At 51.9% G+C, this 22,774-nt stretch overlaps 7 protein-coding genes across 7 annotated transcripts; 4 read left to right on the forward strand and 3 right to left on the reverse strand.

The window, feature by feature from the left end:
• Positions 1-149: 149 nt before the first annotated feature.
• CDEST_14207 (Putative isocyanide synthase/Spore wall maturation protein DIT1) lies at positions 150-1,825 on the forward strand. The gene is made up of 3 exons (XM_062930363.1): positions 150-810; positions 887-1,272; positions 1,332-1,825. The coding sequence occupies exons 1-3, from the start codon at positions 300-302 to the stop codon at positions 1,755-1,757; spliced, it is 1,323 nt and encodes a 440-aa protein (XP_062786414.1). The 5' UTR covers positions 150-299; the 3' UTR covers positions 1,758-1,825.
• Positions 1,826-2,900: 1,075 nt separating this feature from the next.
• CDEST_14208 (Putative six-bladed beta-propeller, TolB, SMP-30/Gluconolactonase/LRE-like region) lies at positions 2,901-4,112 on the reverse strand (the record flags this gene model as incomplete). Its single annotated transcript, XM_062930364.1, has 1 exon — positions 2,901-4,112. One exon carries the CDS (start codon positions 4,110-4,112, stop codon positions 2,901-2,903), a length of 1,212 nt encoding a protein of 403 aa, XP_062786415.1.
• Positions 4,113-11,590: 7,478 nt separating this feature from the next.
• Positions 11,591-13,401, forward strand: CDEST_14209 (Putative FAD-binding domain, PCMH-type, FAD-binding, type PCMH, subdomain 2; the record flags this gene model as incomplete). The annotated part of the gene is made up of 4 exons (XM_062930365.1): positions 11,591-11,725; positions 11,810-12,118; positions 12,206-12,822; positions 12,897-13,401. 4 exons carry the CDS (start codon positions 11,591-11,593, stop codon positions 13,399-13,401), a joined length of 1,566 nt encoding a protein of 521 aa, XP_062786416.1.
• Positions 13,402-14,251: 850 nt separating this feature from the next.
• CDEST_14210 (Putative major facilitator superfamily, MFS transporter superfamily) lies at positions 14,252-15,997 on the forward strand (the record flags this gene model as incomplete). Its single annotated transcript, XM_062930366.1, has 4 exons — positions 14,252-14,541; positions 14,613-14,696; positions 14,771-14,954; positions 15,005-15,997. The coding sequence occupies 4 exons, from the start codon at positions 14,252-14,254 to the stop codon at positions 15,995-15,997; spliced, it is 1,551 nt and encodes a 516-aa protein (XP_062786417.1).
• Positions 15,998-16,916: 919 nt separating this feature from the next.
• Positions 16,917-17,450, reverse strand: CDEST_14211 (uncharacterized protein). The gene is made up of 2 exons (XM_062930367.1): positions 17,187-17,450; positions 16,917-17,119 (listed from the first exon to the last, which is right to left on the reverse strand). Exons 1-2 carry the CDS (start codon positions 17,346-17,348, stop codon positions 17,087-17,089), a joined length of 195 nt encoding a protein of 64 aa, XP_062786418.1. The 5' UTR covers positions 17,349-17,450; the 3' UTR covers positions 16,917-17,086.
• Positions 17,451-18,413: 963 nt separating this feature from the next.
• CDEST_14212 (Putative cytochrome P450) lies at positions 18,414-20,478 on the forward strand (the record flags this gene model as incomplete). The annotated part of the gene is made up of 6 exons (XM_062930368.1): positions 18,414-18,837; positions 18,902-19,479; positions 19,541-19,665; positions 19,731-20,061; positions 20,114-20,195; positions 20,273-20,478. 6 exons carry the CDS (start codon positions 18,414-18,416, stop codon positions 20,476-20,478), a joined length of 1,746 nt encoding a protein of 581 aa, XP_062786419.1.
• Positions 20,479-20,684: 206 nt separating this feature from the next.
• Positions 20,685-22,207, reverse strand: CDEST_14213 (Putative FAD-binding domain, FAD/NAD(P)-binding domain superfamily). The gene has a single exon (XM_062930369.1). The coding sequence runs from the start codon at positions 22,101-22,103 to the stop codon at positions 20,931-20,933; it is 1,173 nt and encodes a 390-aa protein (XP_062786420.1). The 5' UTR covers positions 22,104-22,207; the 3' UTR covers positions 20,685-20,930.
• Between the last annotated feature and the right edge of the window lie 567 nt (positions 22,208-22,774).

Below are 22,774 nucleotides of genomic sequence, written 5' to 3' on the forward strand. Positions count from 1 at the left end.
GCGAGTCAAGCGAGGCTGTTCAAACTGTGATGGGGATACAGCTAGAACAAATGCAACGTTGCGAAAGGTTGGCGACTTGCCTATTTGCATAGCTTTCGGACGGAGAACTAAAAATCCGCCGAAGTTTCGAACACACTGTGAAGACGTATGGCTTTGAACGTATCTTAAGAGGAACGTTTGGAGTATTAAGTCCTTGTAGGCCTGAATCTAGCGGGCAATACTTTCTTTCCAACTGCATTATTGTAATATCTATCCACCAGGCATCAACTGTAATTTCGTCTGGATTAACGTAACCCGCGATGTCTGCTACAAAGATTATTACACCAACCTTGACGTCGTTGTCGACTGAGCTATTTTTCGGGTTCAAGGAGTCTCGGTTTCTGTCCACAGGGACCTCCACCAACGCCCCGGAGCGAAAGCAGAAGAACGTATACTCCGAGGCCAAGGTCAATAATGATGACTGCACCAAGAAGGAATCAGAGACTCAGTCGGTCGACAAAACAGTCACGTTGATAATGGACGTGATTGAGAGGTTCAGCCTTCAGCAGCACGGGAACGACGTTTTCTTCGGACGCCAGGTGTTTTCGCCTCACGTCCTTCGCCATGTCGCGGAGGGGCGCAGGATCCCCATGGTGCTTCCAGCGTTTCCAGCAAAAAGCATCAACTGTGTCGACAAAGTCTTTGGTCCTCAACCCGATCTGGGAGAAGAACTGGCGCTGGATAGGCTGAACGACCTCTGCTCGCAGATTCAACGTGTTTACAAGCCCGGGGCGACAGTCCTCATCGCGACCGATGGTGCATGCTACAACGGTATGAGTCGATCCCTCCCTGCCCGCCCGTATACCTTCCTACACCGCGTAGGGGATCCGTTGCTTACTGTCATCAGACCTAACGGGGGTCACGAATGACGACCTGTGGCATTACGGCGTCACTCTACGCGAGATGGTCGCTGCCAAAGGATACCGGTGCATCGAATTCGTGCGCATCATGAATCTCTTGGGGCTCTACAACGAGCCCACAATCACCAAAGAACTCTTCATAAGTCTTCTCGAACCTTCTCGGCAGGAGCTCATGAGACGATACGTGGATCCCGACTTTGATGCAAACGCCTGCATCAAGAACGACCCCGACTACAAGACGACATTCGACGGCTATGCAAAGTTTCTAAAGAAGGATCTTGCCTATGGCCCTATTCGAAACTCGGCCACCAGTGGGAAAAAGTACAAAGCAAAGGTTCACGAGACAGCTAAAGCAATGATTGCACGAGGGGTGGTGAGTAAATCCCCTTCCGAGCCTTACGGATCGGCTTTTAACAGCCCGGTTCCTTTCAGGCATTCGCGGAGCTTATACGCGAGAAACTCCCATACCATGTGAGACTCTCCATTCATCCGTCGACGGGCCTGACCAAGATATCGATGGCGTTGATCCCTCAACCGGACTCATTCTCCATGACTCCCTGGCACTGTACAGTGGCCGTCGACGTCCACGGGAACTTTAAGGTCGGGCACGTTTCTGTGTTTAGAGACACCCACGAGCTCGTCTACAAGGACGGGCGGCCGTACTTCTTCAGACAAAAGTCGCCGCTGTATTCCTGGGATGCGAAGGTGGAGTTTGAGCATCTATATGGCGGTGGACTTGTCATACATAACGCCGGGGGCCCAGGGCAAACAAGAGACTCATTGTCGAAATCTGACAAGAGAAAGTTGGCTTCGATTACCTTGCTTCAAGGCACAGTTCGTTGTGAGGGGTTTTTGTAGCATAGAATTTCCCTATTCGCACCTTTAAGTGCTGTCTAATCGAATTGAGAAGAAACATTTATCGCCAACTCCTAGAGGCCATGCTAGAAGATTCGTCTATTGAGAGTCTACCCAGCAAAAAGGGATCTCTTGCCTTTCAGCATGTCTTTGGAAAGGATAGAAAAAAGTCCAACGCGAAGACATTTATGTAAAAAAAGAACATGATGTCTGATATGGCGACCTAACTGACGTGAACTGGTATCTAGATGACATACCTGGAAACGTCCTTTTGCTTGAAAGTAGGAAGAAAGCAAATTGTTCACACAGACTACCATAGAGGATTACAGTGTCTCTAAATGAAAAATGAATCAGGCTTGAGGGCCTAACCAAGCATGAGGGTCATAGAGACATGCTAGCATTTGTTTTTGTTTACCCTCCCATCCCAAGCAGACCCGTAGATGTCAATTTGAGCATGGTCTCTAAGCGTACTGCAGGATAAGCTCTCCCACGCAGCGCCTGATTAGGTGACTTTTGCGCGATCCATGATTAACTTCTTCTTATTAACAGCAAGAAAGGTTCGCCACTATTAACACGCAGACAAAGTTCTCACTTGGCGATGCTGCCAAACACAACGGTGTCAGATACGGCGACGATGCCTGCAATGAATGACTACATCATGATAGATCCGTTTCTGACATTTCAGTCGCCGGCACTATTGATACTGCCTATGTGGCTGACGATGTCATCAGGTTTTGGACACTTCCGCTATTTACCACAGGTGGGCGGGGTGCTCAGAGGCATCTGCATCAACTAAAACTTGCTGTTCAATGTTGTGATGTCCAGTCAAAACTCTGCAAATGTGGCCTCAATCTAAAGGAGATTTGCAGTTCTCAAGAAAGATGTGCGTGCAGAATATGGAAGGCAACCATGGTTGGCTCTGTCGTTCAATGCCTCCGTCATGAGTCCTGAAGCTTGTCTGCAATATTGCACATGTTTTTATTGATGGAGTCTTTGTCTATGTAACTAACAATACTGCACAGATGTCACAATGGACGGAATCGCACAAATGCAAACCAAGTGGGATGCCACGCTCCAATCCCACATGCAGTTCTGCGGACTGTGCGACATTCTCCTTCAGGAGAGGCTTCGTATCGAGGTCTACACCTAGGACTCTGAGTGGTTTCCAGCCGGACTACCATCATCAGCTTCGTTGACAACCTCTGCCAACTTCAAGGTCCAGAGCTTGTTCTGGCCTAGAATCACCAGTGTATCCCCTGCAAGCTCGAACTGTACGATTGCCGTTTTCAAGGGATCTCTGGTGAAATAGTGTGCGTTGAACACGCCAATGATCTTCCCCGCAGAAGACCGCACCACGACTCCTTCTCCCTCCGCCGTCCAGACCCTACCTGCATCATCGATTCTGATCCCGTCTGGGGCCTGCATTCTGGCCACGCCAAAGATGCGTCTGTTCACAGGCCACATGTCCTCGTCCAAATCGTAGCTGTAGATGGCAGGCGAACCGACTTTGCCAGGCAGGCCCCAGATCCTGCTGCGCTCCTCGCCGCCAAAGTCTGTGATCCAAAGTGTCTTCTGGTCCTTGGACGGCCTGACCCCGTTCGCGAGGGGGTACTCTGTCCTGCTTATAACAGGGAGCAGAGTTTTCGCCTGCGGGTCCCACCGCCACAGGCCCTGGGGGACAGTGTCGTTCGTGACAAGACTGTCAGCGTACGGCAAGATAGTAATGTACATGTACGACTTGTTGGTTCCCGGCTGCGTAACCCAGGCAACGTCGTCAATGTTGTCGAACTTGAGGCCGAAGTAGGAGTTGAGGATTCTCTCGACGTCGCCGGTCTCGGGATCAACGGCTACCACGCCGCCAGGCCAGCCTCTGGAGTCGTCGCGGAGGCAGGTGAAGTAAACGCGACCCTGGTGGTAGAATCCACCATTGGGGTTCTCCAACGGCTCGGACGACGTCAAGTTCCGGATGGTGTTGTCGTTGAGATTCAAAATCTCGACTGCGGTCGGCCCGTCATTGATCCAGGTGGTATACCAGACTTCGTTGCGCGCGCTGATCCAGACCCCCGCCTCGGCGGCGAAGTTTACCTCGCGCTCGTCTACCAGTTGCGGTTCAGGGTTGGGCCCCAGCAGTGAGAGGAACTCATCATCGTAGGAGATGAAAGGCGCCTCTTTCGCTCTGTCGAGAAGGTCCGAGATAGTTTCGTTGGCAGTAGAGGTGCCGTTGACAAAGGTGTAAAATATGTTTCCCTCGAAACGCGAGGGAAGAAGGTACGTGAGCTCATAAGGAACGGAGACAATGGTGGCTTGTAAAAGAGGCAGTAGGCCAAGCAAAGGCAAGTAGAAAGAGAGATGGACCATTGTTGGGGAGGGGTTGAGTCGATTTAAAACGTCCTGGCGCCCGTTGTTGATCCTGTAAAAAACGACAAAATAAGCACCCAGACAAAGGAGAGTCTTGGTGACAGCTACTGATTAAGCTAACAGAAGAACCCAAAACATGAATGTTTAAATAGCAATACTGTAATGATTACAGATACGATGAAGAACTGTTGCCCGGACGTAACAGCAGTATGTCCGAAATCAATTCCAATACCTGCTCTTTTTAATCAGTTCTCCTACGAACCTGGTAAAAGAAGTGTGGGATCAAATCCTAGCCAGAACCTGCAGGGTGTGGGATTCAGAATCCCACGAAGGCGATCTGCTGCTGGGGCTGGGCTTGAGAAATTGAAGAAGTACAGGATACAGCAAAGTGTTACGCAAGACCTCCAGAAATATAGGTACACATCATCTAGATACACTGAGTCAGTGCTAAACAATACTTGAAAATACATGGGACAATAGAAGCTTGTCGTTGAAATTGGAAACATAACAGGGCTTCACTGTAGATAACATGTCCAAGAATCAAGATGCTACTAACCTAAAGAGGCTAGCGTTCCGGAGGATGCAAGCGAGTTAGAGCAACCAACTAACTGTACCGCAAAGCAAGAGCTTTAGTAATAATGCACCTGCATAATTATACCCTGTTCTGCACTAAAGAGTTATGCCAGCCAGCATCCTAACTGTTTAGGCTGTAACACAAACACTTATTGTTGAAAGACAACATAGCAGCCCACCTCGAGGAACTGTGGCGCTATGTGGCACAGCCACAGGGTGTAGCCACAGGAGCGTAAGGCTTAGAGGCCTGTCTCAGCAAGCAGGGCCCTTTTGGCCCACCTATCTTGACCACACTTGAAAGAAATCTATCACCAGTTGTGGCTCGCTAGGTGACTGACACTTCGTACTTTGAGCTTATTGTCAGAGAACTTTCTCCTCACAAGGTATCCACTGTTAGTAGCTGTTAAGATCATAGAGGGCTCCGGCCCACCGCACTATCATTTCTCACCATCAGCCCACGCGAGCTGAATTTCACCATCATGGCCGTCTCTCTAGACGCAGGGCCATCGATTACCGTTCACGGGGACGCCAGTACATCTCGACGGTCTGGACGTGTCCGGAAACCGACCGCAAAGGTCAGAGTGGTTGAGCAAGTCAGCTACCAAGACAATGCGGAGCTTAAAGACGAGATCAACAAGCTCTCAAACCTCGTCCAGGATCTCCTACGACGGGACGCCGAAAGGGCACAGTTCCTGAAAGACTGTTTGATGAAGATCGAATCCTTGGAGAAAGAGCTTCAGGAAGAGAAGCAGCGTTCAGACCGGCACCAACGCGGTCTAGCAAGGTCCATGCATGCTGCTAGCACAGGACCCAGCGAATCCGCCCTGAGTTTCCAAGGGCATCCCTTACACACAGCCCAGAACCAGCCGCCCCAAGTTCGGTCCTACGCGATGGTGGCGAGCCAGCCGCTTACCAGAAAACTGCATGAACCAACGCCAGCAAAACAAGCCGCAAACCGGGCGGCTTCAAAAGACCTTCGCATCTTCGCACGTCTGCCACCTGAAAGCCCGCTCCGCAACGAGAGAGCCTACGACATCTACGCGTTCGTTCGTGAAAAGCTAAGTCCCCAAGCCCGAGAAGCCCTCAAGGGGATCGACCGTGTCAAGACAGGATTAGCACTCCTACCATCGTCAGCAGATGGGGCAAAAGTCCTGCTAGAGAACAGAGAACAGATTGCTGCCCTTCTCCAGGCACAGGCGGTCGAGCAGCGCGACACCTGGATCCGGGCCTATATCGCAAACGTCCCTTACACCAGACACTGCCTGCTCACCAACACTGAGCTGGAAATCACGACCGAGGAGCTCCTTGAAGAGATCCAGGCCACGACGAAACTCAAGCCCGAAAAAGCATACTTTTCCAGAAAAGACGAAGCCGAAAGGCTAGGCACGGTGACAGCCTGGTTCAAGGCGGAAGCCGTAAGGCAACTACCAAGGCGCCTCCGTTTGATGGGGGCCAGCGTTTTCGTCAACCTGCAGTTTCCGAAGGAGAAGAGGTCTCCCCAATGCCACCGCTGCGGCGGCTTTCACAACGAACGAACGTGTACCAGAAGGAAGAGATGCCTCAAGTGCAGCTCTCCTTCCCACACGACCGAACAACACCGGGCACCTTGCGGCGGCACTGAGGGTTACGATGGCTGTGACTGCCCCTTTAAGTGTCCGTCGTGTAACGGGCCCCATGCCGCCTTTGACGTGACTTGCCCTATCAGACCAAAAGTGGTGAGGGGCGTAGTCCAGAGGAGGAACAAGGCACAGCTACGGGCCATCCGAGCCGAGGGAGAGAGATCATGGAGATTTGCGACCCAGCAGTCGCATCAACAATCCCGAGAAAGAGGAGAAGAGATGGACTGCAACCAAGCTAATGAGGGACATCAGGAGAATGCGGCCCTCTAAAGTCCTGCAGATCATGCAGGCGAACGTGGCCAGACGACCACTCGCACACGAAACGGCACTGAATCTAGCCTACGCGGCCCATGTCGACATACTGCTACTACAAGAGCCCGCTATCCGCTCGGAAGAGAGAAGGCTCACAAGATGCCACCCGGGTTTCGAGATTTTCACCCCAGTGGACAACTGGGTTGAAGACAGACCCAGGGTGCTCACCTACCTCCGCAGAGGAACGGGACTACGGGGCGTACAAACACGCCCGCTGCCCAGCCCATCCACAGACCTGCTCTTCCTACAACTCCTGGCGGGAAAGCGGAAAGTTCTCACAGTCATCAACGTGTACAACGCCCCTTGTGGCTCGCTGCGACCAGGCCAAGCGATTAGGGATATCATAACAGCCTGGCAACCCGGACACCAGGAACGTGTGTTGGTCGCGGGGGATTTCAACCTCCATCATTGGACCTGGCAACCCGAGGCGACCAGCTCCTCGGACGCTGATGACCTGGTGGAATGGACAGAAACCGTTGGCCTTGTCCTCCTGTCGCCGATAGGTGAAGCCACACATAAGGACGGCAACACGTTAGACCTATGCTGGGCGTCCGGCAGCCTCCACGGGGCATCCACCAGCATAGAAACGTCCCTACACACAACGTCAGACCACGAAAGCCTGCTGACCCGGGTCCCCTTGGCCCTAACCGATCCGGTCGACCCAACCCCGGGGAGGTTCCGGCTTGACACGATGGACGAGAAGCTCTTCCTCGACATCCTTCAGCGAAATATACATCCCATGCGCCATACTGCAAGCAACGCAAGAGACCCACAGGCTCTGGACATGCTAGCACAGCAGCTCACAGATTGCCTTGTAGAAGCGCTTACGGCTTCTACAAGGCGTGCGCTTGGCAGAGGACCTGGGAGACCATACTGGGACGAGAACTGCAGGCGAAAACACCGAGCCTACACGACCAAGAGAGCAACTGTGGCAAGACTCTGCGCCTTGGGAATAGATTGTCAATGGGAGCGAAACGAGGAGGACGCTCTGAAACAGGACTTTCTCCATCAGCTGCGGCGCTCTAAGGACACGTACTGGAGAGGAAAGATCGCCGCAGCCTCCACTGGCAAAGACGTGTTTGAAATGGTCGGGTGGCAGAAGGCTAAGGGATCCTTCCAGACCCCTCCACTCCGGGATGGGAGCAATCCAACCGCGCTCATCTCACAGCCGAAGGAGAAGCGGGATCTGTTCGCCCGCGTCCTCCTCAGAAATGCTGCTATCTCCACGGACATACCAGCAGAGAGCCCAGGACCTCGCCTGGAAGCCAATCTTCCTTTCCCGCATGTTACAAAAGACGAGGTACAAACGTCAATCTTCTCTGCGAGAAGCACCACCCCCGGGTCCGACGGAATCACAACGGCCGTCCTCAAGACAGCGTGGCCCGTTATCGAGGATATCGTCTTCCGGCTCTACAGCGGATGCGTATGCGAGGGCTGGCATCCCACCTGTTTCAAAGAAGCTATCCTAGTCATCCTGCCTAAACCGGGCAAGAGAGACAGGGCGCTCCCGCGCTCGTATAGACCAATCGCGCTGTTGTCTGTGCTCGGAAAAGGCTTGGAGAGACTTGTCGCAAGAAGGCTTGCCTGGATCACAGTCAAGTTCCGGGTACTGCACGACCAACAGTTCGGGGCCCTCCCCCTCCGCTCGTGTAGCGACCTCATCGCCGCGGCCATCCACGATATCGAGTGTGCCTGGCAAAGAGGTCTTGTCACCTCTATGCTTACGCTCGACATCAGAGGGGCCTTCGACGCTGTGCTGCCAGGGAGGCTGATCCGACGCCTCCGATGCCAAGGATGGCCGGAGAACCTCGTGCGGTGGGTCTCGAGTTTCGTCCTCGGGAGAAGAGCAAGAATAAGACTAGACGGAGAGATGGGGGACGTCTTCGACCTTGAGTGTGGGCTACCACAGGGCTCGCCCGTGTCCCCCATCCTCTTCATGCTTTACATCGAACCCTTATTCAAGCTGGGCACTGTTCATCCAGGCAGGAAGCGGTCTCGATTTGGCTACGCCGACGACATTGCCATCATGGCAAGCTCAACCTCACTAGAGGACAATTGTGCTCTGCTAGCGAAAGAATGGGAAGAAGCCCAAGAATGGGGGGCGTTAGAGGGCATCACTTTCGACACCGATAAATCCGAGCTCATCCACTTCACCAAGAGACCAAAAAATACAAACCCGCCAATAACCGTCAGACTGTTGGACGGGAGACAGCACACAGTTCAGGCCGTCAATCAAGGGGCCTCACTACGGTGGCTTGGGGTCCACTTCGACCGGAGACTCACTTTCAAGAACCATGTGAAAGGCCACTGCGCCAAAGCATGCCAAGTGGTCAACGGACTACGGGGACTAGGGAACACCGCCTGGGGCGCGCCGGCACACCTGCTGCGCCGTGCTATTGCCTCCTGCGTATTGCCCATTCAGTACTATGCATCAGAGGCATGGTGGCCGGGCAGGAATCGGATCAAGAATGGGCACATCGCCTCGAACGGGGTCAACGGCCTACTCAACCAACTTGATATTACGCAGGCCAAGGCTATTCGAGCTGCACTTCCTGTGTATAGAACGACGCCTGTACTGATCCTACAGCGTGAAGCTGCCCTGCCCCCAGCAGAGGTGATGCTAGATGCGAAGCTCCATAAAGCCTCTGTAAGGATCCATCGCCTTGACGATCGACACCCCCTCCGAACGAGGCTCGGAGACAGGCCCGGACCGGACTCAAGACTGCGGCGAATGGCAAGCCTTATCGAGAGAAATGCCGAATACATCGACCCGCTAGAGCTACCGCCTTGGGAGCGCTCAGCCGACTGGCACACAGCCCTGAGCATGGTCGGCTATGAACCAAGGAAGACCAAGGATGAACTGGCCACCGCCTTTACAGGTAGACTGGGAACATTCTCAAAGCGGGACATTGTTGTCTATACTGACGGTTCCCTAATGGTGGACGGTAGCAGAACCGCCGCCGGAGCAGGCTGGGTTGGGTACCAGGCCACACGGCAGATCTTCCGAGGATCAGAGCCGCTCGGCCACCAGACGGAGGTCTTTGACGCAGAAGCGCAAGCCGCTTTCCGGGGCCTACTGGAAGCCATGAGGTCTCCCACGGCGCGGATGGCAGACAATGTTCACATCTGCCTCGATAACCTCGCAGTCGCAGCCAGACTCGTCACCCGGAGCCCAGGAAGCAGCCAGGCTAGGTTTAGGGCCTTTAGTGAGCTCTCCGCCTCTTGGGCACAGAGAGGACGGACAAGCTGGACGATGCCTGGCAGGGTATACATTTGGTGGTGCCCTGGACACACGGGAATAGCTGGAAACGAGGAAGCAGACGCTCTTGCCAAGGAGGCCTGCAGACAAACCCCAGAATCACAGCCACAGCCTACATTGGCGCACCTGAAGCGGGAGTCCAGAGCAGCCGATCTGCAGGCTTTCGCTAGGAGATGGCCGTCAATCTGCCCTCGGCAGTATGCCGACCTTGGGATAAGTCCTCATCCCAAGCCCCCCGAACTTCGCCTTCCTCGGCATCTGCTAGGAAGGCTATATGCGGCAAGATCGCATCATGGAGACTTTGCAGCGTACCACGAGAGATTTGCCCACCAAGACGCACTACTTCACTGCAGTTGCGGAAGACGCAAAACCCCAGTACACTTCTACTTCTGCAAGCGTGGCCGTAAGGCCACCCCGCGGCATCTCCGCCGACGTATGGCGAAGGCAAGCATAGATTTTCTGCTAGGTACTACGCAGGGAGCTTCTCTTCTGTGCGAATGGATGGAGGCGACCAATTTCTTTTCCGAAATCTGCCCGAGTCATTGACCAGGAACGTTAGGTGAAGACGGCAGCCTGTAAAATAGTTTAGATTAGGATAGACCATGTCGGTACCGCCCGGCACGTCCCTTTTACTCTGGACGTTAAATACATCATCATCATCATCAGCTAGGTGACTGAAATCAGCAACATCCATTTTCTTACAACAGGTCTCCCTCAGCCAAGTAGGTCTTTTACGGACTAGATCTGTGCGTAACAGAATCAAGAATCGGATGCTGCGACTTCAAAGTTAGGGTCTAGTTTTGCCAAACAGCTGCCTGCTTTGGATTACAGAGCACCTGGCACTGGCCAAGATTATCAAAGTAGAGAACAGTCTTTGTCTTGTAGGTTGCCCCAAAGATGATAACCGTCATCCGAGTTGGACTTCGTTTGGGGTAGAAACTTCTCTCTAACATTAGCTGTCTATATGTTTTGAAACAATCACCATCACAAGCATTTCACGATGTAAGGAGCTAAATTCAGCTTGTTGAAAATGTCATACACAAGCTAGAATGGGCTGTGATGCTTGCATCACGTGTCCTCCACAACCTTTTAGACCTTGGTCTCATTTGAGGACCTTTCTGCGAAATCCATTCTGGCCGACAAATATTGACGGAAGGGTATTGGACCTTCTTGTCGACTTCCGAGTCTAGTCCTCGTCCGTGTCCGGAGCTATCCACGTCGCCGTATCCGGAGCTACCCATCCCCCTCCCCCCACGTGGAGCTCCTGCTTCATCGCCAGCGATTGCCGTTCAGGGGCGACACAACAACATGTATCTTGCGGACAAAAGCCCTATAATCTGGGTTATATATGCGTTGGGATTGTTTGGGGGTATTCCACACTAGTACTCGTACTCGGTTCCCGTTCCCGTGCCCGTTCCCGTTCCCGTTTTCGTTCTCGTTCCAATCTCGGTCTCGTATTCTTCGGTGTAGGCACACTACTCTACTAACTACAGCATTTTGAATGTTGCAATATATTAAACATTTAGAATAGAGAAGTATGTTTAACTAAAGTAAGAAAGTCAATATAGTGTCGTTGTAATGCATCGCGCACAAGTCTTTTTCTTTCGTATATATCAGATAGAATACCTTAGAATTTTGTCATTTACTAAAACCTAACAGTGTGATTCACAGGCATTTATTCATCCTTCAAGCACGAACAAGACAACTTTGAGATTATGATATCTGCTCTTGCCATCGGCATAGCCTTGCTATTTCTCGGCGCTAGGGCTTCGCCGGTGCAGTCTATGGTTTCTACCAACTCATTGCTACAGAGCAATCCTTCCCTTGCCTTGGGAACCGGCTACAAAAGTGTCAGTCTTTACTGTCGCATCGCTCGATTGCATACTTGATCGACAGCAACTCATCATGGTCCAGTAATGATAATTCTTCAATAGTGTGACGCTCTTGTCGCGGCCGGGCTGGAGGACGCCGTCTTTTTCCCGCCCGACGCCGAGTATGAAGCCAGCATCACGTCATACTACTCAATCGCCGTGCAACAACTCCGTCCATGGTGTATCGTTCGACCGGAAACTAGCGATCAAGTTTCCAGGGCCTTAACCGCCCTTGTTGCTTCTAGTCCTGCCGGCAGCTGGGACATTGCAGTTCGAGGTGGTGGGCACTCTCATTTCGCTTCCAATAATGTTGCCAACGGCGTTACCATCGACCTGAGCCGTATGAACTCGACAGTGTATAACGTCGTCAGCGTAAGAATCTTAAGCCTTGTCCTTTCGAATTGTGGTTTTCAACTACTATTCCTCTACAATTGGCTCTGCTAACTGCCAACCTTGTAGCAAATTGCAGCAATAGGACCAGGCTCTAGATGGGGTTCGGTCTACAGCGAAGTCGAAAAGTACGGACGCTCTCTTACAGGTGGCCGCTTAGGTAGCGTGGGCGTCTCAGGTCTTGTTCTTGGTGGTGGCATCTCATTCCACACGGGCACCCGAGGCTTTTCCTGTGACGCCATCAGGAATTTCAAGGTAGTCTTGTCCAACGGCTCAATCGTAAACGCCAACGAAGGAGAGAACGCAGACTTGTTCAAAGCTCTCAAGGGAGGTAGTAGTAACTTCGGCATTGTTACTCGCTTCGATATGGAAACGTTCGAGGCCGCGCCAGGCGGAATCTATGGCGGTGGTCTTCGCTACGCCTACGAACATAGAATAGCAATCCTGAACCAGTTGATCAGGGTGACCGACATGAACCATGAACACCCGGAGGACGCCATGCCAGTTGCGTTCATAAGCTCCGGCCTTGGCCCTACCACCATTTCCGTCACCACAGTCAACACTCTCGGTAATGAGAACTCGACCTCCTTTGCGCCGTTGGCAGCGCTCCCCAATATTGGCGACACCAGGAAAAGATTGAGCTATGGGCAACTTATCACGGCAGCTCCGGACGACGGAGGAGAAAGGTAAGCACCCCGAACTATCGAACAAGCCGTGTCATAAAACTCGGGTGGGTTGAAATAGCTACTAACAATCACAGGACGGTTTGGTTCTCGATCTGTTTCCAAAACAAGATGGAGGTTCTTACTAAACTCATGGACCTATATGACGCATTCGTCGAGGACCTTGGGCAGACTATCCCCAGGGGCAACCTTACGATCCAATTCATCCTCCAGCCATTTCCGAAACACTACTCGCAGCCGAAAAGGGCTGGCGGCGGCGGCAACGTGTTGGGCCTTGAAAAGACATTGACGCAAAATTCCGTCATCTGGAACGCTATAGTGAAGGTTCAAACAGTCGAGCAAGAAGCCCTGGCCCGCACACGGCTGGCCGCTCTTGTTGCGAATCTGGAAGCGTTTGCCGACCTAAACGATGCGTCAACACCCTGGCGGTTTTTGAACTACGTGAACCCAGCTCAAGACCCAATTAAGTCCTACGGCGAGGAAAACGTCAAGTTCCTCAAGGAAGTGGCCGCTAAATATGATCCGCAGGGTGTTTTCCAGACCCGAGTATCAGGGGGATTCAAACTGTCAAGAGTTAGTTAGCCAGTTGTAGTAGTACCTGTACTGCTTAGAAATGATGGTTTTTGAGGCTTTACCATAACTAGCGATCGGTAATGCTAGAACTCAACGCCGAGGTTTCTATTGAGAGTTAATTCCCGGCCCGCCATGTCCAAGACGGGAAGCCGACGTCTGCATGCTGTGGACAAGACGGATACATAGCCCAGGAGGCCTTGCCATGGGCGCTCGCTCCAATGGAAGCTTACCGTTGTTCAGTTCCCACAATTTCCATTCAGTTGGTGCTGCCAAATGCGTGACTGGTTCGTCTCATGGCGTTGGCGTTGGTGCCGAGATCCCGGCCAAGACGGGTAGTGGCCAAGATTGATATCCCGTCCAAGACGGATAGAACAAAAACGGAAGCCCAAATGATACCCGCGGGTACACGTTATGCGGAGCCCATGAGAGCAAGGAACAAGTGAATCACGTCACCTCACTGTTAGACATTATCAGCCTTCCTGGCCGAATTTGCACCACCAACGTCGCGATACATGTATTGGGTGAACGCTATTGAGCATGTCAGAACGGAGGACTCCAGTAGCCAAGATACACCAAGACTGTTGGATTGCGGGGCCCCGTTGTCAACATCTAATGCTTGCGGGGTTTGGAAGCTGGGGTTCGACCCGTGGGGATACAATAGATAGACAAACAACGCCATTCCGCAAAGTTGGTACAAAAGAAACGGATATATAAGTGACAGGCAGCCAGTCTTTCTCCAGTAGTAAAACTTGATAGTAGTAGCACATTCTCCTCCTGTTTTGTAGCTTGCTTGCAGCCCTTTGCTCACCCAAACCTTCAGTGACGCTTATAGACAAGTGAACTGCTCAACTTAACCCACATGGCTACCGGCAACAGCAAGAGCTCTCCGCCCCCAGTCTCGAGAGACGACAAGAACGATGCGCCTGTCTACGAAGAAAAGACTGGAGTTGCTCTTGAGCACACGGACCAGGCGTCTGACGAGGAAAAGCACCCGCAACATCTGCCCTCCGTGACGGCGCCTATCGAGGCGCTTGGTCTCGAAGACTGGCAAGGGTTAGAAAAGAAGCTCGTCAGACGTCTCGACATGACTCTGATGCCCATGTTATGGGTTCTCTATCTGTTCAATTATTTGGACAGAGCATCGATCTCGTGAGTCTTAGTATCTCATGGCGATGGGGGGAATAAGAGCTCATGAATCAAATCACTGATACCACGTGCAGTCAAGCACGCCTTAGCAGTTTTGAGGCCGACCTGGGACTCACCGACACCCAATTTGCCACGGCCGTTGCCGTTCTGGTTCCTGGGTATGTCTGAAATATCGATCACTATGAAAACGAAAAAGGTCATATGAAAAGATGCTAATCTGGAGTTTACATAGCTACGTGGCCGCGCAAATTCCATCCAACATGATACTGCCTTATGTTCGCCCCAGTCTGTATCTCCCATGCTGCGCGTTGGTCTGGTCGGGAGTTTCTGCTGCCACGGCCGGCGTCAAGAACTACAATGGGCTTGTGGCCTGCAGAGTTATGCTCGGATTGTGTGAAGCCCCTCTTCTACCAGGTGTAAGTCGAACTCCAAACGCGATTGAGGGACACGGCTGACCATGGAACAGGCCATCTACATTATGTCATGCTGGTACACCAGGAAGGAGATCGCTCTGAGGACCGCTATCCTTTACACTGGTCTGGTCCTTGCCATGGCCAGCTCCGGTCTTATCGCAGCAGGTGTTTACTCGGGGCTCGAGGGCGTCAGAGGCATGGCCGGCTGGCAATGGCTCTTTGTAGTTCTCGCTCTTGCAGGCTCTTGCTGTGCCATTGTCGCCCTGGTGTTGCTTCCTGACTACCCTCATTCCAAGACAGGTTCCGCCAGGTGGGCAATGACCGAGGATATGCGGCGCCTCGCGGTCGCGCGTATCCAAGCCGACAGGGTCTCCCTGCCCGAGGCCAAGAGCAATAGCATCTGGTACGGCCTCAAGCTTACTTGCATGGACTACAAGACCTGGATCTTTGTCGCCATCAACATTTCCATCTCTGCGGCCTACGGCTTCCTCAACTTCTTCCCCTCGATTGTCCGCGGATTCGGCTTCGAGTCAAGGACCACGACACTTCTCCTGACGGCTCCTCCTTACGTCTTCGCCGCGGTCGCATCGTTGTGCAACGCGCGCAGCTCAGACCACTTCAAGGAGCGCGGCTACCATATGATAGGACCTGTAGCCATTGCTATAATGGGGTACATCGTCTGCACAGCTACGGGTAACGTCCCGGCCAGATACGCCGCCTCCTTTCTATACATTGGCGGTATGTTTGCCGCCAACCCTTTGATCAACACCTGGCTTGTCGGTACCTTGGGCCGAACCCCCGAGAAGCGTGCAACGGCCATCCCCGTTATCAACGTACTTGGTCAAATCGGCAATGTCATCGCACCTTACTTCTTTCCAGACAGGGACGAGCCGAGATACCTCATGGCATTTCTTCTCATGATGGGCTTTGCAGCTCTCGGCATTGCTTGCTGCTTCCTCTTGAAGTTTATCTTGATCAGGTCAAACAAGAAGCTGTGGGCCAAAGCGCAAGAAGAGGGCACCGTGTACAACCCTTATACTCTTTAAGCTGTTCCGTCCACTACCTATGTGCCCTCTCTTGGGTGGAACAAAAGCTAAAGCCAGGCTCATTATTTGTTACACCTTCTGGTGTATCTATAGGATCGGAGACATGAGGGTATTTCTATGTAAGGCAAGCTGGTTAAAACGGTTGTAGGTAGATTTGATCAGCGTAATGTGAGGGTTTTATATGTCAACCCACTGGAGTTGCCATGTGAATAACTAGTGAGACCCGTTCTGTTTACAAGGATAGACAAACACTAGAGAATTGGATTTCGGCCTCATCCTCAAATAGTTGGTCATGGTTTGGGGTATGGAGAGTTCATCCCGCCTTTGTGGTGCTCCATCTTCAATGGACCCGCTTGCGAAGCCAAGTGTATTCAGGATTTCTTGAATTCTGTTTGGTCCAATCATTTTCATTCTCATTCTCTACTCTAAAGAAAGTTTCTGTATCATCCTTCGTCAAATGCAAGCATCTCTTTCGATGTAGACGGTCGGGGAGTCACCAAGATGTAATCCAGCAGCGTACATATATTAGGTTGCTGTGTATTTGCAACTGACGTATCAGTAAGTTTTACCGGGTTATCTAACTAAGCTGAATGAAAAGTGTAATAATATGTTGCTGTTCTTAATGTAGTGATGATTTGTTGTGAATCAGAACTGCTCTGTCAGCCACTTTGGATGGCATAAGCCACACGTAAATATCACGTAAACTAATCTTAGGTATTTTAACCTAAATCTTTTTGTATAGGTTAGATCTAAGAAAGATCAACCACTATTCATTCTCTATTCCCCAGACGTATGGTGATGATCACATGATTGTAAGAGAGGAGGAAAGTAAATGGCAGCTTATGGCAGAGGCGGCAATATGGCAGGACTTATAGCCACAGTTTCGTGTAACCTGTTAGCCCATCCTGCCGACGTCTTTATTTGTCTATCAGCGTTTGGCCGGATATCTGACAGTTTCCTCTGCAACAAGATCCAGATCACTCCCAAGATCTATCAGTAGGCCGATTCCTCCAAGACATTAGAGTAACAACTACTACTGCAGTTCTACCCAACCATGCTTGCAAGAAAGGCACTTGCTTCGATCTTCCATCAAATGCCTACTGCGGGACAACCGCCAGGGCACTGTATGTTCCCAGTCATTAGGATCCTCCAATGTCAAATGCTTAAAGTGGGTCTCAGTTTTACTTACACAAGAGTCGGCGCATTGAGTATGTCCGCAGCAGCTGCCTGGGGGACGAACAGGCCTATGTTGACGTGCGAGCAACTCGCCTTCCTGAGCATTGCTCTGAACCGCCGGAGTGGCCAAAGCTAGAGAAGCAAAAAAGGTCAGAAGTACAGCGTAGGACTTCATTGTAGAGAAGTGGTATGCAAGACAATTTACTGGAAGACTGGATTTAGATTGTAGGAGGTAGCTTTAGAAGAGCAGGAAAGCAGGGTGATTTGAGAAGACTACAGCAAAAGGGCTTACTTCGTCTGTTTATATACTTTCTTCAATAACCTCCAGGCTTGGGACTTGCGAGGCGCTGCAGTATCATGTGGTGACGGCGGTCGTAAAGATACGCCTAGTGAAGATCTGCAGCTCAATATCAATATCCGCAAGTTTTGTGCACTATATATCAAACTATAATAGACAACACACCGCAGGTTTCAGCAAAGCAGATTAGCCAACTGCCTGTACACGAACCACCTATCGGTGTTGTTACGACTCGCGCCGGCAACGCATTTTTGTGTTTCCCTACTAGCTTTATTGACATGAAGCGTCTTGAGCGCGACTTCCATACCTGCGATGCATTCAAAAAAAAAAAAAAAAAAAAACTTCGAAGAAAGCTGTAAGCCTGGCATACAGACCTGTGTTCGATACACTTGGCGACCCCACGAACACTTTCTTGGCTCGACGAGCTGTGTCCGATAAAATTAGGGAACCCACATGAGACTCGAGTTTGACGTATTGGAGGAGGCGTGACGCGCCTAGACCGTTGGACAATGATGATTACTGATATCCGCCGGTTCCGAGGTAACAACACTTCCCACAACATGCATAAAACTGACCCGAACGCCAGACGCACACTCGGTCAACTGCGGAACCGACGCACTCCCGAAACCGCGCCGGAGCCCTCACGTAATGCATGCCGGCGTTGGCCTCGTGTCGGGGCTGGACTGACTGTCATCCTCCTTCGACACGCTCGATTGACGGGATCGATGACTGCAGACGCGACAGAATTCTAGCCTCGATCCATCGGACGTCCATTGTAGCCGTCATAGAATGCGGCCCGTCATACGTGGCACTTGAAGGTCGTGAAAAACATCAAGTTATTTAAACAAGTCTGGAAGGCAGCGAGCGGTTTGGATCAACTCGCCACCTTCATTCTTAGCATCGTCTCCTCCACTTTGGAAGCGATAAAATACAAAGCTCAATATGGCAAACTTTAGCAGTCTCCAACTTGTCCAAGCCCACTCCGCCTTCTTTATAGCGGGCATCAATCTCCATGTCTTCGTTTTTCGTAAGGGAGAATGGAACACTTTTACCACTACTCTTATCAGCGGCTCCACTCTCGGGATCGCCTTACTCGCAGCCGTCCTAACCCGGTTCGCTCCCGGGTCTTTCGACAGCAACATCGGCGCCCTTGGATTAGCCTCTTCGCTTACAGCTGCTCTTGTCATTGGAATTTACAGCAGCCTACTGGTGTATCGCGCAGCATTCCACAGGCTGAACAGCTTCAAGGGCCCTTTTGCGGCAAGACTCTCGAACCTATGGATCACCTCCAAGGCGGTCAAGAAGTTGCAACTCCATCTGGAAGTCCAAGAACTCCACAAACAATACGGCGACATTGTGAGAATCGGTAAGGAGGGCCTTTCTGCCACTCGTTGAATTGACAGCATGCTGACTGGAATGGTCCGCTGCAGGTCCAACTGAGTTGTCTATCAACAACCCAAAGGCAGTTCCGGCAATCCACTCAGCCCGTTCACCCGCCAGGAAAGGCCCCTGGTACTCGGTCTTGATAAACCCTATGCTCGCTCTGAATGTCATCCGAGACAAGCACGAGCACACTGTGCGACGAAAGACTTGGGAGAAAGGATTTAGCTCCAAAGGTATTGTTTCCGCCTTCAGTTTCCTGGAAAGTCTCGATTTTCTAACCTTCGAACCAGCCTTGAAAGACTACGAGTACCGCGTAGCAAACTACGCCAATCAACTCCTGTCACAGATTGAAACGCACAAGGGAACGCCCTTCAACATGACAGATTGGTCCAACTTTTTCAGCTTTGACGTCATGGGCGACTTGGCTTTCGGCAAGTCCTTCAGGATGCTGGAGAACGGCATCAAACATCATTTCATGACTGATTTGCACAAGAACCTGGAATCTGTTGGGATGTTTAGTCATATGATATGGCTCTTTCCTGTCTTCAAAAACACTCCAATCATCAATTCCCGCCACAAACGGTTCTGGCACTTTGTCAAGTCACAGGTGGACGAGAGGATCAAGGTAAGTAAGGCACCGATTCGTACTGCTGCAAGAGATGCTGACTCGGCCCCCCCCCCCAAAGAACACTCCAGACCGCTCAGACGTGTTCTCGTGGTTGTTGGAGGACTTCAACGCAATCAAGAACCCTTCTTGGCAAGACCGCATGAACCTCTACGGAGATGCGTACCTGATTATTATTGCTGGGAGGTAGGTCACTTTTTCTTCCAAACGGATGCTTGTTCCTAGTTTCTCTAGCTAACTGTCGAATGTAGTGATACCACTTCTGCTACCCTAACTAGTCTCATTTTCGAACTTGCCCAGCACAAGGAGCATGCACAGCGACTGAGAGAAGAGGTTGACGACTACTTTGCGCAGAATGAAAACCCTGAACACCTCTCGCTGTCAAAGCTTCAGTATTTACAGGCATGCATTGACGAGACCTTGCGGCTCCACCCTACAGTTCCATCAGGTCTCCAACGGATGACGCCGCCTGAAGGCATGGAGATTGACGGGACGTTCATTCCGGGTGACACCATCGTCCAGGTGCCTAACCACACAATGTTCAGAGGCAAGTTTATATTTCTGCCCCATGCGACTACGGCTGTGGCTGACAGAATGATGTGGCGAAAAAACAGACGAGCGCATGTTTCCGCAGCCTGACGAGTTCATTCCTGAGCGTTGGACCACGCGGCCCGAGCTGTCCAAGAACCCCGCGGCTTTTGTCCCCTTCAGCACAGGTACGATGTTTCCCGGATTTTACGTGTCGTCTTGTCCTCATCAGCATAAGATGAAAAGCTAACGAGATGATCTGTAGGGAAGTATTCATGTGTGGGGAAGCAGCTTGGGCTCATGGAGCTCCGCTACGTTGCCAGCCAAATCATCTCTCGGTATGACATTGAGCTCGCTCCCGGCCAGACGCGCGAGGCGTTTGTTGAACACCAAAAGGATGGGTTTACGCTGTCGTTGCCGCCGTGCCAAGTGGTTTTCAAGCCGAGGGCCGACAAGAAAGGGGTTGCGTAGATTGTTGACATAAGTAGAGACGGTATTTTTAGAGATGGTTTTGTTAGAGAAGATCAGAGTTAGATGTCTTAAATGCAATAGAAGTTGGTACTTATACATTCGACCCTCCGCTCAACTCCTGTGGGATCCAGATCGCCATCAAGGCGCACCGGCCGCCTTTGCGGGGCTTGACTGCCTGCCATATCCTCGAGGTTTATAGTAAGTCCACTCGAAAGAAATACTTTTTCTTGTCAATAGTTGTTCTAACTGAATTGGTATTTGCAGATCATTCACTCTAGATTGCATCTACCGAAGACATCAACTAGCCCTCCCATTGCTAGCCGAAGCAGAACTAGTAGTCAGACCAGGCGCCTCCGGACACGCATCTTCTCCTTTAACGAAGCTCAGGGTCAACGCCTCCTCTATCACCCTACTGATGGTGAATAGGTGTCTACGCTCGATCTATTGTCTAGCTACACAGTTGGAGAATTCTCGTCAACCTGGATACCAAACACACCGACGGCGATGGAGTAGCTCTTGTGAACAGCGCTACTGCCATAAATCCTCATTTCCTTCTCGTACGCGGCCGTGATGCCGGGCCTGTACCCGCCAGCCTCGCGTAACAACCTCCCGAGCAAGGCGGCGTCCTGAACCGCTGTATTGGCACCAAGACCCCCTGCCGGGGTCATGGAATGAGCAGCATCGCCAATGACAGTCACGCGAGGCTCGTTGGTCCACTCAGGCACCCCCCACGGTGTCGAGCACGTGATCTTCCAGAAGGCAGCTTCCGACTCGTCCATTTCGTCGAACAGTGGCTTCAAATGCGGGTGCCAATCTTTGGTAAGGGACTTGGCAATGTCGGCCGCTTTCTTGCCAACGATTGCGAGGTCGTCGTTGGGGGCATTGATGACGCCTGGCTGGCCTCCCAGCGTCCAGCCAAACTTGATGTTGGGGTCGTCCATATCGCTCGAGCGTACGTTTGTCATGACGATGACGGTGCCGTCGGGTCGCGTGCCGTCTCGCAGCCGGAAGACGCCTTCGCCCAGGTGTTTGAAAGCCGTCGTGGGTGCCTGGCCATGGATGCCCCTCGCGCCTGTGTCGTACACCTTGAGCCGCCCGCCCGAGACCTGCTTGGCGACCTTGGAGCGGATGCCCTCGCCCCCCACGAGCATGGATCCTTCGACGGACATTGTGCCGTCCGCAAAGACTGCCCGAACGCCTTCTTGCGTCAGCTCGTAGCCGGTGACGGTCTTGGACCACTCGATGTGTTCCTCGCAGCCCTCGGCGAACAGCTCGCGCATGGTGCCCCTGGCTATCCCGACGATCTTGTTGTCGCGGGACGACAGGTCCTCACGGACGGCGTGCTCCTTCTGTTCGGCAGTGGTGGCGTCGAGTTCGGTGAAGCCGCTGCCGCCGGTCTTGCCGCACTTGTCCCAGAAGTGCTGCCATTTCTGGGGGTCGAGAACCGACTCGATGGCGTCCAGTCCCTCGGCTGACAGACGCAGGCGGTAGCCCTGAGCACGAAAGGCGAAGGAAGCGTCGCGCTCAAAGATGCGGAAGGGGATGTTGGACTGCCGGAGGGATTGTGCGAGGAGCAGTGACGAGAGCCCGGCGCCTGAAATGAGAATTGGCTTGCTTGCCGACATTTTGAAAGAGTGGTTTAAAGGGCTGAGTCAATGCTGGTTACTTCTGTTGCAGCTATGGGAGACGGTAGTAGGTACGTTGCTGTAGTATTATGAGTTTAAGCCTCCTTGTCCTCAGCTCCGTCAGCTGTGTAAGACATCAGCAACCGCATCTCGGAGGCTTAGCGATGGCTTATAAATCATGAAATGAGGCGCCAATCAGCGTCGTTGGCCGCTCCGGCCGGCCATGGAGAAGCCCGGCTGTCAGCAGCTGGTGGAAGCATGTTGATTCTCAAGACCACCTTTTATCGCTAATGTATCCTGAGCACTGCTTGCTCCTTCTCTTTGAACATGTGGCTGTCCTACCAGCCACAGGCACAATGACATCAGCGTGTGTCACAGCCACATCTGTCTACCCTGGTGCTCTGTAGCGCGGTGTGGCCGTGCTTTCTTGATTATCTCAGCAAGTAGCATTTTGGTCCAATGATAAAACTTAAGATTAGTCGGAGTATCTTCGGATGTAGGGCTCTAGAATGGAAGAGGAAGTAATCCCAGCTCTATTACTAGTTTTGCTGGGTTAGGAACCAAGACCGTTTTCATAGAATACACAACACATAAACCAATGACGAACCCCAAGTTGGAAGAGAGTAGTAGCTGAACTTGCCAAGTTTTTCTTTGTATAAAACACACAGTCG

The sequence above is a fragment of the Colletotrichum destructivum genome, chromosome 9 (genome assembly GCF_034447905.1).
Source record: "Colletotrichum destructivum chromosome 9, complete sequence".
In the NCBI taxonomy this organism is placed as follows: Eukaryota; Fungi; Ascomycota; class Sordariomycetes; order Glomerellales; family Glomerellaceae; genus Colletotrichum; species Colletotrichum destructivum.

Bases quoted from the DNA above. Each gene is read 5' to 3' on its own strand.
- CDEST_14207 (XM_062930363.1), top strand. From the start codon at position 300: ATGTCTGCTACAAAGATTATTACACCAACCTTGACGTCGTTGTCGACT. The intron at 811-886 runs GTATGAGTCGAT...TACTGTCATCAG, and splicing joins CGATGGTGCATGCTACAACG to ACCTAACGGGGGTCACGAAT. The intron at 1,273-1,331 runs GTGAGTAAATCC...GGTTCCTTTCAG, and splicing joins CAATGATTGCACGAGGGGTG to GCATTCGCGGAGCTTATACG.
- CDEST_14211 (XM_062930367.1), bottom strand. From the start codon at position 17,348: ATGAAGTCCTACGCTGTACTTCTGACCTTTTTTGCTTCTCTAGCTTTG. The intron at 17,120-17,186 runs GTAAGTAAAACT...GGGAACATACAG, and splicing joins CTCAATGCGCCGACTCTTGT to TGCCCTGGCGGTTGTCCCGC.
- CDEST_14213 (XM_062930369.1), bottom strand. From the start codon at position 22,103: ATGTCGGCAAGCAAGCCAATTCTCATTTCAGGCGCCGGGCTCTCGTCA.